Source organism: Crocodylus siamensis, chromosome 7 (assembly GCF_052110815.1).
Source record: "Crocodylus siamensis isolate JL-2025a chromosome 7, ASM5211081v1, whole genome shotgun sequence".
NCBI lineage: Eukaryota > Metazoa > Chordata > Crocodylia > Crocodylidae > Crocodylus > Crocodylus siamensis.
In genome coordinates this window covers 83,437,103-83,451,345 of record NC_143401.1, presented here as the reverse complement: position 1 = coordinate 83,451,345, position 14,243 = coordinate 83,437,103, and the positions used below count along the sequence as shown (strand labels likewise).

At 45.3% G+C, this 14,243-nt stretch overlaps 1 protein-coding gene across 2 annotated transcripts in view; it reads left to right on the top strand.

The window, feature by feature from the left end:
- Positions 1-6,138: 6,138 nt before the first annotated feature.
- The window catches only part of WDR11 (WD repeat domain 11), a 93,000-nt gene continuing 84,895 nt past the window's right edge, over positions 6,139-14,243 (top strand). For both annotated transcript variants that reach the window (XM_090057345.1, XM_090057344.1), the window contains exons 1-2: positions 6,139-6,329; positions 11,236-11,347. In XM_090057345.1, coding sequence (XP_089913471.1) covers positions 6,244-6,329; positions 11,236-11,347 — 198 coding nt within the window. In that variant the 5' untranslated portion in view covers positions 6,139-6,243. The remainder of the gene's footprint in view (positions 6,330-11,235; positions 11,348-14,243) is intronic.

The window sequence follows — 14,243 nt, the reverse complement described above, 5'->3', positions numbered from 1 at the left end:
TTTACCAGAGAGGAGTGCTTTGCTGAATCTGAATAAAATTATTCATGTATATAAGTATATGTATATGACCTAAGCACTTAAAACTGGATATGCCAATGTTAAAGTTGGAAATGCAGATGAAACTCCCTCACTAGTTTGGATGAATTGTAAAACCACTGTATTGCACGATCTCATGCTCTTTTCTATATAGCACAATATATCATCACATAGCCTGGTATCTAACCTTGATAGTTAATAGTCAAATCTTGGGAGATGTTGAGCTCTCTGAACTCCACAGAAATTAGGGCTCCTTAGCATTTTGGGAATGCTCACAACTTCTGAAAGATCAGGCCTTACTTTTCTGGGGCGGTTTTTAATTAATTTATCTTCAAGTTAAACTAAAGAAAGGGAGATTACTAGTATGTCTTGATCAAGGATTATTGACACCTGCAAAGGATTACTAGAAGCCCCCTTTTTCTTCCTTCTGTTAATATCAGCAGCATATAGAAACATAGGGTGTCTTTACACATGCTTGGGGATTGCGGTGGGGTGGGGGGCATTTTAATTAGAGCGGCTCTGAGAGCTGGTCTAATTAAGTGCCTGCAGCATCTTGGGTATTCAGTATCCTGCACTTCACAATGGTGGCAGGGGCACTTTAACTGAAGCTTGTTTGACGAGCTTTAGTTAAAGTGCCTCTGCCCCCAGTTTGAAGTGCAGGGATGCTGAATACATGAGATGTGGAGGCTGCTGGAGCGTGCTAATTAGCACACTCCAGCAGACTCGATTAATCAGACCTGCTCCGATGCACTGCAATTACAGTATGTCAGAGCAGTGTTCCCCACACATCTACTGGCTCCCATAAACCCAAACTTAATAGAAACATTGTTACCACTATTCAATTAATTCCTTATCTTCTGGAGTTTCCCACTGCACTGCATTTAATAGTTGCCCATAAAATTGTTTTTCCTTTTGTTTTTTGCAAAGTAATTTGGGGTTGAAACTGCCCAACAGGAAGATTATGTTGTACTCTTGTTAGTTTTATTTGTATGCCATTTGGAAATATTTCACTCCATCCCTAAAAGGGTTTGGCATTTGTTGTCAGGAAATACTGAATAGTGCCTTGTTTAAAACATTCTCAGTCATTTAAGTTGTCACTGTTTTTGGCAAGCCTGACGCTAACAGGTTGAGAGATATCAGAAAGACCATTAAGTGTGAAATCCCAGTGGCCAGATGGAGTGGTCACATTTTAGGTGGAAAAAAATGTAGGTGCCTAGACTTGCAAGGTAGTATGGTGGGAGCTTCAGAGGACAAAAAACTTTTTGCTCACCATGAAGTGCAACAGAGGAGGAAAGCAGGCTAGAATATCTTGAGGGAAAGAAGGAATAAATGGTAACGGTATTTTTTGCTCATGAGAGAAGAATATAGAAATTGTGTTAGAACAAAACAACAACCAGTTTAATTTGGCAATTTATCTCAACAGATGATGCCAGATGCTTCAGTGGAAAGCATGATGTATCTAACTAGGAATTAACTATTATTTCATCTAATATTTATTGTTTTCATTGTATTAATAGTGTACGTAGCATTGTACAGACAAATGAAAGGACCAGATTACTGGTCTGTACAACCTCCAATCTTGATAAGCAATATGAGATACAACCACAGAGAAGTGTTTTTAAGAGGGTGAATAGGAAACATTTTTGATTCATATATTCCAGCAGCCATTTTCCCCCTCATGTTTTACAGTTAGACTGTTTTATAGTGGTGGTACTCACTGAAATTATAACTATACCACAATATTTTTGTATGGTGTAAGTGGAAAAGCATCTTGTTAGAATCTGAAGAGTGCAGTTCTGAGCTCATAGGCGTTTCAGACGAGAAGAAAGCCAGGAGAAGACACTAAGTTGGTTTTATAATTACAGAAGTGGAAAACTGTACTTGAGAGTGAATATTATCAAGGGACCATTCTTATTATCACCTCCTCATCTGTCATTGTGCTTTCTGTCCCTTTAGGTCCTCCAGTTCAAATTAGCACTGCATCTGCCCCTCTTCCCTCATTAACCACTTTCTCCTCAATTGATGTAGCCCAAGTAACTTGGGTATATACTTCCCTTCTCCAGTTGAAGGGGACTGTTAGCTGGCAGGTGTGCTGTGGGGTGGGAACCGCAGACCGCTCAGTTTCCCTCCGTCCCTATAGAACCAGGCCAGGCCAGTCAGGGGACTAACTATATACACATTTATTTACATTAACTTATCACAAGGGAAAGGAACATGGGTATAAACATATGTACAGTGTGTGCGTGTATAAGATATCTAAACCAGTAACATAAAAAATACCCTCTGGGTAAGTGACATAAAACCTCATACCAGTGCTCCAGATAAAGGTAAGTCACAGGTGAGTATCTGATCTGAAACAGATAAACGCCAAAGATAAATTCAATCGTAAGGGGAAATCCCAATGCCCTTGGGCTTTTCCCAAGCCCTACAAAGAAGCTGGTCACTTTAGAGGGGCCCTCTCAGTGGGACCTCCCCTTTCAGGAGCCCTTAACTAACTAGGGGGGACTGCCTTCCCCTGTGGGAATCCTTGTTTCCCTGCAACTCACAGCTCCCAGGCCTGGAGGGCTCATCCTCTGCACCAGGCTGCTCTCTTGCCTGCAGTGGGCTTTGGTGGCGGGGTGTCGCTGTCCCCTGGAACAGGGCTCCTCAGGCCTCTGGCTTGGTCCTGTCTGCTGGCTCAGTAGCCTAATCACTCTGGCTCTCTGGACTCAGTCTTTTGCTATGGGTTGGAGGCCTGGGCTGTCTCGTGGAGCACTAGGCTCGGTCCGCTCCTGGACCCTCCATGCAGCGCGTCCTGCACCAAGCTCCCAGCCTCGTTTTGGGGTTTGAGGACCTGAGCTGCCCAAGCACTCCAAAGGTCCTACTCCTTGCACCGTCCTGTGCACCACATCTTTGGCAGCCCACCAGAGATTACAAACCTGAGCTGCCTCACGCAGCTCCCAGGGTTTGGACGCTGTGTGCCGTGCTGCACACTGAGAGCCTAGCTGATGGAGCCATCTGCCGTTCCCCGCTGATGGAAGTCTTCAGGGATGGTTTTGGGCTACTGCTTCACCCTGCTGAGCAGCTCTTCTAAGCCCTGCTCTTCTCTCTTCCAGATGCGCCCCCTCACGCTGGACACCCAGCTCCTTTTATACGCACCAGGGCTTTGCCCCGAAGTCTTCCGGACCTGAGCGTTGCAGTCTTCAATCAGGTCCGGGGGGGTGGGGGGGAACTCCTCTGCCTGTCCCCTCAGGAAAGGGGTGTGACTGAACTCCTCTTGCTGCCTCCTGATTGGGCGATGAGCTCCACCAATTAAAAAAGTAAAATTTCAAGCCTGGGACTCAACCCATCCGAAAGGCAAGCCTGCTACATGGTTTCATATTAATCTTCAGCTTCATCTTTCTCTTAAGAAAAGTACTTGTGTCCCAAGCTTTGGCTGGCAATTCATATTCATTTCCTCTGTTTCTGGTTCTAAACACCTGAGCATACAATCCAAGAACAAGTTTTTCCTAGATTTGTCCTTTCTTTCCAAACAGCCACCTTTCTTGCTGCTGCTTCTCGTTTGAGTCATACTCATACAATAGTGATTCTCAACCTTTTTTGGACTTAAAGCACCCTTCATTGGACTTGAGGCACCCCTCCATGACTTTGTGAATTCTCATCCAATTTTAAAAACAAATTTGCAGATTACAGTGCTTACCTCCTTTCAGAGGGGTCTGGCAGTGGGAATGGTGGATGGTCCAGGCATGGTCAAGCCTGAGCCTGCTTTTTTATCCACTTTGCTTGTCTGCTTATCTTCGAACACACCACACTTATCTCCTCACACCTAACAGCACCCTTCAAAAGATCTGGTGGCACCCTGATTGAGAATCACTGCAACCTCACTTGCTCTTCTTCACCGTGATGATTCCCATCCAAAATCTCCACATTCCCTTTGGCAACTCTTGCTAGTTTCTTGAGAGAGGCAGGTAAGGAAATCTGCAAGGATGCTTTCCTTTCTCCCCCTTCCTCTACAGGCTCTCCCATTTCACCCATAGCATCTTCCCTAGGATATTTTTCCAAATTTATTATCTTAATGCTTTGAACTATTCTTTCAAATTTGTTCCTTCATTTCTTCTTCCCTCTGTCATCCAGTCGGCACCTGCACCTTTCCTTGCTCCATTATGTCTAACTCATTTTTCTCAAAGTATTTCTTTTAACACTTGGTTTTCAGTTGATGAGATAAGGTAACGAAAAACTGGGTAGTAACCTAATGAGGGACTTACTGTCCATTCTGTGGGGATGGGGCAGCAGGACAGCCAGTGACAAAGACAATGTACTGAGCTAGCAAAACGACTATTAAAAAGCAATGAGAATTTTGGTTCCTTGGGGTCTAGCAGGACTGACATCTAGACAGGTATGTATATGGTGGCCAGAAAATCCTGGTATTACCACAGCCAAAGGAGTTTCTTCAGATCAGGAAACAGAGCTGTGTTTTGTGAATACTGAGTTCTAGCCCAAATGCTCTGTGCGTAGCTGAGAACAGTGTATATTTGCTGTTCTATTTATTTCAAGAGCAGAGTTCTACCAAAGAGGATAGGCGAAGGCATCAACTGCTAATGGATACTTGAATGGGAGCCCAACAATCATTGTACTGTGTAAATAGAAAAAAAGTGTAGGAACAGTAACACTAAAGAAGAATATGCATCAGGCACAAGGATCTCCCCAGTTTGGGCCCTCTATTCCCAAATTCTAAACAGAGAACATTTTTAGCTGCCCCAATGCATCCTAGCACCTCAAAAACCATGCATTTGAAAATCTATTTGATTATTGTGCTGTCTACAAGGCAACATAGAACAAACTGTAGCTGTTTCCAGCATGGCAAAAACCTAGATGCAGCAAAAGGTGTCTGCTGATATGTCGACAACTTTTGGCAGCAATTCCCAACAGAAACCTAAATAGAAAACAAGCGTTGCTGTTCCTGCTTTGCTAGAAAAAATCTGGATCCCACTGCTTCCTAGAAACGCTTTTGCAAACCACAATGCTTGTGCAAACTTTCACAATGCCACAAAACACAGGATGCGTTGTTCTTGGAAGGGGTACACATCAGAGCTTTGATTTTTTTTTTTTTTTGGCTAAGTATGGATGCCAGTGAGCATCACCTGCACTGGCAGCAGAGCTTGGGCTGGGAGGCAAATGGGGTAGAGACAGGTGCCTGCTTCTCTGGAGGATGTATGCTTTAGGAGCTGGCTTCCTGGAGCAGAATGGGACCAACCACCCTTCTTCATGTTCCCTGGCAACATATTGGGGGTAGGGTGGTCATCACAGAGGACAGCCCAGTTGTCCTCTGCCCTCCATTGATATGAAACCTGATGCCTGTATGCCCTCTATTTTTCTTCTTGAAGAGAAAAATAGAGGACATAAAGGCGTTGGGTTTTGTATCAGGAGAGGACAGAGTAGCGGAAAACTGGAATGTCCTCTATGATGGCCACTGTAATTGGGGGTTAGAATAAAGCAAAGAGCTGGTCTTCACAGGTGGGGCAGTGGTGACGTGTAGGGGGGGCTCATGCACCCCCCGAGAGCACTGGTGCACCCCGTCAGCATGCCATGCTCCCTGTTTAGGTGATGGGTGGGGGGGCAGGCAGGAGTGCCGGATGAAGCCCTGCAGCCGCCTCCCGCCCCCCGGTTGCTGACTGGTTGCTGGGGGGGGGGGGGGGGGGGCACATGCCCCCCTGACTAAGGTGGCCCCTGTCACCCACAATGTGGGGGATAACCATTCCCCTTCTTCCAGCTGCTGTGCCGGGTAGGAGGCACCAGGACTGTGGTTAGAAACGATGAGCAGAGCCATTCAGTGAGGACGGATGAGGGTTGCAGTGAAACAGGCGCAGGTCCTGGGTCACAGGAGCGGTGTCGGAGAGAGGCAGCCTGTGCTCCGTGTCCCCGCTCTGGCACGGCCATAGGGATGTCTAGCAACGGCTGGCTAGGCCCTGCACTCTTTGTAGCTGCCCTCGGGGCCCCCCCGGTCCCAGCCGCCAGGGCCGGGCCCCGTTGCGGGCAGCACCCAGGGCGCTGACTGGATCCGGCTCCCGGGGGAGGGGTGGATAGGAGGCGGAACGGAAGTGCGGGGAGCGCGGGCCGCCCGGACGCGCGGGGACTCGGATCGGCGGCGCACGCCCGCCCGCCGTGCGGAAGCGGCCTTCTCCCCGTGCGGGCCCGGCCGACCCTGCTCCCGGCCCGGGCGGTCGCGCCATGCTGCCCTTCACGGTCAACATCAAGCTGTCGGCCCGGACCCTCACCGGCGCCCTGAGCGCGCAGAACCGGGGGGCGGCGGACTGGTGAGGGCGGCCGGGGCCGGGGGGGGCCTTCGCTGCGGGTTTGCCCGGGAGTCTCCAGCAGTTAGATATTCCTCAGATAAACCATAAGGCCTTCATGAAAATCAATATGAAGCGTTACACCCGGCGCTTCCCGAGGGTGTTTAAAATGTTATTGTCCGCGACATAAAGTCTGCGGTATTTTTTTGGAATGGGAAAATGTTCCAGTACCCCAAATAGAGAGCGGTTTGATTTCGCGTGTTTAGTTGACTTATATAGTTTTGATTCCTACATATATATATAAAAGAGCCCCCCCCCCCCATATATTAATGTTATGTCCCAATCGCCACAAGTATTTGCACTGAAATGTTTGATTCGGAAAAACAAAAATTAAAGGCATGCTTCGTGTGGTTTAAATGTTATATTCAAAAGCTTTATGTGTAAAGACATTATTTTTATCGGGATACTTGTAAAAATGGAAAGGCAACACACAAAGCACAAAACGCACTGTTCTATCTGACCTGCGGAGCCCCTAAAAATTTTAGAAAATTAATATTTATCTGCCCCTGGCTGCCTGTCATGCAGCCCTCGATGGCTTGCCAAAACTAAGTAAGTGGTCCTCTGCCTGAAATAATTGCCCTTCCCAGCAATAGCGTGTGCTCCCTGTAGATTGTTTAAATTTAACAAAACAAAAGGTGAAGGCACTGAAAACTTGATACATACATTTTAGCACTCCCAAGAACTGTGTGTGATATGCCGTGGTTCAGGTTTTAATTTGACCTGTGCAGCCAATTAGGCGAATTTGGATTATGATGTGAGGGTTGGATTTGTTTGGTTTGGATTATGATATGACGGTACCTACCCTCCTGTTTACAAATCAATAAAACATGTATGTACTGTCTCACATGCTTCCAAGGGATAACTACCTGAAATACGGTCATTATAACTTTGAAACTGCCGAGCTTGCCTAATATTGTATTGGCACCCATTCATAGTTACTAATGAATTTTATGAAACAGTTAGTTTTTAGAAATGGAAAATGTCCCATGGAAAAATAAAGCACTGGAAAATTTTTCATTTTGGAAAATGTTCCTTGGAAAGTTTTCCGTCTCTCATCTCTGTTCGGCACACTGTTATTAATGTCATTAGGTCATGTGATGAAACCATCCGGGATAGATGGAAACAGAGTTGGTGGCCCTGGTTCCTCCTGTGGTCCCAAGAGCTGTCAGCAACCCTTGCACCCAGGGGAGATGGGGAGTGATTTCCAGGTGGGCCCCATCCCTGTGCTCCTTGGTGTGCCAGAGGCCATCCCTCGTGTCACATCTGTAGACAGAGGTTCACTGGGAGGTGTCTGCTGGCTTCTTGGACTCATTCAGTGCTGTGTTCTTTGCCTCCCCCCTTACCAGCTTTTGAACCCTGTTCTCACTTTAGTTGTCCCAAGTATCCAGTTTTTACACCTTAATAGCTCCTTCTAACAACAGAGGAGGGCAGCCAGTTTGTTGTGGGCCTGGTGCCACAGCCCTCCATGTGTAACAGATAAATCTGTGTTGTTTTGTTTGTTTGTTTGGTTGGTTTTGATAACCTCCAGGACAGCAGAGCGCAACCTTTTTTAAGGCTCAAGTCATGTGGGGATGGGCTTGAGGTGCTCCTCAGAAAATGCCAGCTCATAGTTTTTGCTCCCTTTTTTGCAATATAGAGAAACAGTAGAGCAGTTTTTCTTTGCAAAGGACTCAGAGCACAAGTATGGATTTCTGTTTGAAATCTCTGGGGCACATAAGTCTTGTGAGTCATTTTTGCAAATATAGTAGGTGCAACATTGTGTGGCATCCCATGACACTCTTGAAAAGGATCTTGTGGCATCCTGGTTGCAAATCACTGTCCAAGGTCTAGAATTTTATTTTTCTAAACCAGGTGGATCAGCCTTTCTAGGCAGGTGTGTGTGATAAAGCCTCACACTCTCCCTGAGTGCCACTTTAATTCCCTTTCTCTGCCTCATCTGCTGCTCTGTTTTCTGCTCCCTGTCTAGTCTACTTTCTGCTGATGAGTGCTGAGAGACGGCCTCTCTGCCCCATTTGCTGCTGTGCTGCCTACCCCTTCCCTCTGATCTGCAACACAGGTTGCCCCTGTTACTTGTGGCAGGTTGGCCACCCTTATTTTAACCTCTAGCTGAAATTTTTACACTATCACTTGCCCTCAGGACCTAAGACATTTAACAAATCCCAACTCCTATGGAATTTACAATAAAACTGTGAGGGTGGGTAAGAGTGAGTGAAGAGAGTCTGATCAGGTTTACCTCTTGCAAGTGAATTTTTATGTGAAATGTGTGCTTAAGAAATCCAGTTGGTATGCTATTACATCTGTCTTTTCTTTTCCTATTCTTATGAAATGGTTGTTTTGCATGCAGTTGGGCCTGGAAGGTAATCAGTTTTGGCTTTCATTGTGCCAGACCTTTTGCAGAGTGATAGACAGTGACAACTGTCACTCCCCAAAATGTGCTGTTGATTTGGTGAGGAGGTTAACGGAGTAGTAACAAATACAAAATGGGAATTAAGTTTCAGCTCCCCTTCTACCACATTCCCAAGTAAAGGCTTGGGAAATTGTGCTACACCTACTTTAGTAGAAACATCAGTTTCATGTTGGTGTGACAATCTACACAGGGTGTACCTGTTGAAGGAGTACAAACATTAAAATGTATTTGTAGAAGTTGGCATATTAAGTATTTGCTTCTGAGGAGCATGGGCATATGTTGTTTTTCTGTGTAGCTTTTAATTTACACAGTGCCTCTAGAAGTAGACTAGTATGGTCTCTGTTATAGCTGTTGACTGTGAGACAGAAGTAATGGTCTCTCTGCTTTGTTCTGTACCGTGATTAAATTGCTGAACCAAGTCAGACTGAAGCCAAATCTTCCATTCTGCTATATTCCTTAATCTTAGAGCACTGAACGTTGAGACACAGAGCAGGAAACCTGCTAGACATTTTGGAATCTTGCTTTGACCCTTTGACTGTATGTGAATGAGGACAAAATATAAAGGGAGTAGTTGAAAACCCTCTTATTTGTCATCCTTTTCATTTGTGGTCACGTCAGTTAGGAGTGCACTGATAAAGATTTTCTTGGCCATAACAATAGCCGATTATTCACCAGGCATATTGGCCAATACCAATCTGATACCGAATTTACAGGAATGCAGCCGGGCAGTGTGGAGAGCAGCGCCCTCCAGGTAAATCTGTGGAGGGGAAGAGGCATGGGGGGTAAGGGCAGATTGAGGCTTCCATAGTGAGGGAGGGAGTGGGGCACGGTGGTGAATGGGACCCTGGGGCTGGGGCGGGGAGTGGGATGGAACCATGGGTGGTTCATCCAGGGGATCAGCATCCTGGAGCTTAAAAAGGGTGGTGAGGGTGCTTGAACTGAAGGTCATCCAGTGAGCTTTAGTTCAAGCCCCCTTGCCACCATTTTTAAGCACCAGGATGCTTTTGTGAGCCGAGCTGAGCAGGGCGAGAGTGGAAGCAGGATGCCCCCTATGGGCTAGGGGCTTTCCGCCCTGCTGCCTTTGCCCCAGGAGCTGTGTGCTGGCCACTTGTCTGCTGCACATCTTGCAGTGGTGGTGGCAATCTGTGCCTCCTGCTGCCAGACGGGCAGGGGTCATGCAGTCACTGTGCGGGTCCTGGGCCAAAGGCAGCAGGGCGGAGAGCCCCAAGCCCACAGGGGGCAGCCTGCCTCAGTCCTTGCTTCACTTGGCTCCACTTCTAAAAGTGTTCTGGTACTTAAAAATGGTGGTGTCGGTGCTCATTTGTTGAGCTTAAGTTCAAGCACCCCCACTGCCATTTTTAAGTGCCAGGGTGCTGATCCCCTGAACGAGCCTCCTGCTGCTCTGTCCTGCCTCCTGCCCTGCCTCTGGGGTCTTGTTCACTGCCCTGCCCCTGCCCCACTCCCTAACTCATTCAATTTGCATCCCCCACACCCCTTTCTTCCCCCCATGCCCCTTCCCCTCCACAGACTTACCTGTAGGGCACTAGTCTCCACACTGCCTGGCTGTGCATGCTGTGGCTGTGTGTGGGGGTCCCAGCTGGAAGGCATATTGTTTATTGGTACTTTATTGACTGCACCGGCCAAAAAAAGTCTATAGCTGTTCATTTAATTTTCCTTTTATCGGTGCACCTCTAATGTCAGTCTCTTCTGAGATCAGATAGGTTGATCCTTTTCATTACTGCTAAACTCCTTTTTAATGTGTTCCTTCCTCACACCCTCCTTCTTGATCCCATAAAACCTCACTGTGTCTGAACAATGATATTATCTTGTTAACTATTATCTTGTTACTGTTGCTTGTTTATTGATGTTGTAGCTGGTCCAAACTGTCGTTTTTTAAAATTTAAATGGTTTCTGACTTTATGCTAGCCCCCCTTTGACTTGTCATTTGAAAATGATTCATTGTAGAGTGCTGAAATTGAGTTTTATAATGCTTTCAGGCTTCACTGGGTAGCCCTTACTTTTTTTTTTAGTTTCCAGTGGTATATGTGCAATGTGCTTGATATTATACAATCAAAAAAGCGTGGTCCTTTCTCCCAACTGCTTTTAATGTAAAAATAATACAACAGAGGGGCAAAGTGGAAGGAAGAGGGAAACGACAATTAAGACCATGCAGTCAAGTTCACACAGTATTTTAATGGTACAGATATTTAAAAAAAAATGGGGTATAGACAGTTGCAAATTGCCTATGGCTATGCTACTATAGTTGCAATTTAGTAGTATTTTTACTTGTGTGTATTGTCAGGTTGTTGATTACAGAATTCTTGTCCAACTACAGAAAGGTTTGTAAAGTTAGATCATGTAAAGTTAAACTTACAGCATATTTTAGTTGTGAATTCAAGTAAAGTATGCACATGCTGATATCATCCCTTCCCTTGTTTGGTACTAATATTTCTCTTTTTCTAGGGGCTGGCAAGGTTTGATTGCATATGGATGTCATTCCCTTGTACTAGTAGTTGATTCCTACACTGCCCAAACTTTACAAGTTTTGGAAAGGCACAAAGCCAGCGTTGTTAAGGTGAGTTTTATTTGTTTTATGTTATTTCATGGATTGTTTGTGTATTATTTCTGCAAGCCATATAGATAACTAACATTTTATCAAAGTTAACCTTTATGTCAGGATACTAGTTTTAAGGGACAAAAGTATCTATGTGAGTCTATGGACAAACAATCTGTGTTGAAATGTTATGGAAATCAGTTTTACTATTGTTTTCTGGTGTGAGGAGGCATATCAGTATTATGTTAGAGGTATAGATACAATCAAAAATTTTCTAAAAGCTATATTATTATCCTAAAAATGATTGAAGTCCTTTGCTACTGAATGTGCTGATTTCTTCTTACTAGAAAAGGCTGGAATTGTTCATATGGTATATCTACAGCATATCTTTAATGCTTGAGTAGACACAGATTGCAGCTCTTGGCCTGGGACATCATGACATCAGATAAATGAATGAAAATGGCCAATGTCTTCTTGAACTCTGCATCTTAAACCACCTATGTATCATTAGCACCTACTTTGTGGGCAAAGAGTATCAAAAAATATCATGAAGACACCCACAGTCTGGCCACTGGCATCAGTAGACCTCGTGTTCACCAGGAGGAAAGACCTGTCCAGTGTACTACTCACCCGTGCTTATCACTGCAGACTGTGACACAGACCACTCACTTTATTGTCAGCAAAGTGAAAGTAATATAAAAGAAGCTGCAAAGGGCCAAGCATATAAGTCAACCAAGAGTTAACATACCCAGCACAAAAGTCCAAAGCAAGTATCTCGGCTTTCAAAGGACCTTTGAGCTAGCTGTGTCAATGAAAGCAACAACTACAAATGCCAAAGAAACTTGGAGCGGACTAAGAGCAGTCATCCAGGAAACAGCCACAAAAATATTTGGGAAAAAGAAATTGTCAAATAAAGACTGGTGTGAAGCACACTTGGAAGAGATGCCACCACTTGTCGAAGCCAAGAATACAGTCTATCTGAAACGCAACCAGAATCCAGCAGAAAGTTCCAGGGCTAAGCTGAAGCATTCCAGGGCAGTGGTATAGAAATCAGCCAGATGCTGCAAACCAGTACTGGACTGACCTAGGTCAAGAGATGCAGTTTGCCTCAGACAAACTGTAAACCTGTGAGTTATGTATGACAGCTTGAAGAAAGCCCTTGGCCCAACTGTCACTAAAGTCACCCCCTCAAGTCGTGAGATGGCAAAGTAAAAATCACTGACAAGAACGAGAAGATGTTATGTTGGGTCGAACATGTCTTAGAGCTTTACTCCCATGAAACAGACATTTCAGAAGAGGCACTGGATCAAGTTCCAACTCTAAGTGTATGGCACAGCTAGATAAAGAACCTACAGCTGAAGAATTTAGCAAGGCCACAGACTCTCTAGCAAGCAGAAAACGACCAGGGGAGGATGGCGTCCCAGTTCAGGTCCTCAAGTGTGGGAAGGCTAGCCTGCTACCACATCTTCATCAGCTCCAAGTGTGCTGTTGTAAGGAAGGTCAAGTACCCTAGGACATGCATGATGCTAACGTCACTCTACAACAATAGGGTCATCTCTCTCACCAGCATTGCAGGCAAGGCTTTAGCCAGAATCATTTTGAAATGTTTGCTACAAATTGCTAACTGCATCTATCTGGAATCACATTGTGGATTCAAAGCAGGGACATCAACAGTGGATATATTTTCCTTATGCCAAATGCAAGAAAAATGCAGAGAACAAAATAAACCACTGGGTGTAGTATTTGTTGACCTGATGAAAGCCTTTGGCACTGTCAGAGCAGGTTTGTTCAAGGTCCTGGTAAAGATTGGATGCTTTCCAACATTACTCGGAATGATATGCTCCTTCCATGAAAACATGCAAGCCACAGTTCAGTTTGATGGATCGGCTTCTGACAGGTTTGTAATATAGAGTGTGTTGGCTACAAAGGACCAACTCACAGGATCATCATAAAATTCTAGTTTATGGACGGATGCAAAAGTCAGACCATAAACCTTGGTGCTGATCCCCTCAAATGCACACACGCGTGCACGCTATGAACACTGAGCATCGGTGTCAAGATATACCTATCCCAAAGTGCTGGAGTCTGCTGTCGATGGCCATTCGAGGCTTCTTTCAGTGCAATGTTGCTTCAGAAGGCTGGTCCTTCTGGCTGTGAACAGGCAGAGTGCTGGTCAGGTCAAAGAGGGCGCCATTGGGAGTCATTCTTCACTGCCTTTTATCCTTCTTTGGCAGACTTTGGTGACTCCCCAATTCTTGGGCTTACCTAATCCAGGGGTCGTTGACCTCGAGGGACGTCCCTCTTGGTAGTTGCTGGATGGCAGCTGTCAGCTCCAGGGGTCACGTCCTCAGGTATGTGCAGTCTCGGGAGTCCATTGATGAATTTTGATTGATTCACTGCTGTGCTGAATAGAACTCTGGAAGTGGTTGATCGGGGGTATTTCAACCCCAAGGGTCTGTTTCTAGCATTGATTAGTTCAAACTGGGGCTTCTGTACCTTTAACAGTGAAGTTTCAGGGAGTTCCTGGCTCTGTATTGATTCTTTCCTCTCCTTAATCTGTGGTATGTAGGTGTTAATTGCTGCTTTTTAACTTGCTTATCCAAACTAGCTACTGTGTTACCTAGTCAACCGTGATTCATTCAGGGACCTGCTCCATACAGAGATTCCTGCCCTTACTAACATTGTTACATGGTACAACTTACTTTTAAACTTAAAGTACATTTGTAAAAGCATCTACAAGCTCTGCTTTCACTACAAATACATTTTATATAAAATAATAATAACGTAATAAAAGAAAAAGAGAGAAAGGTAGAAAAGAGAAAGCATCCCCAAAAGGGGGAAACTATTGTAAAAGGGGCTTTTGCCATATGGAGGAGCTTCACATTTGAAGGGGGGGGGCAGGCAAAAAGGTTTCTTG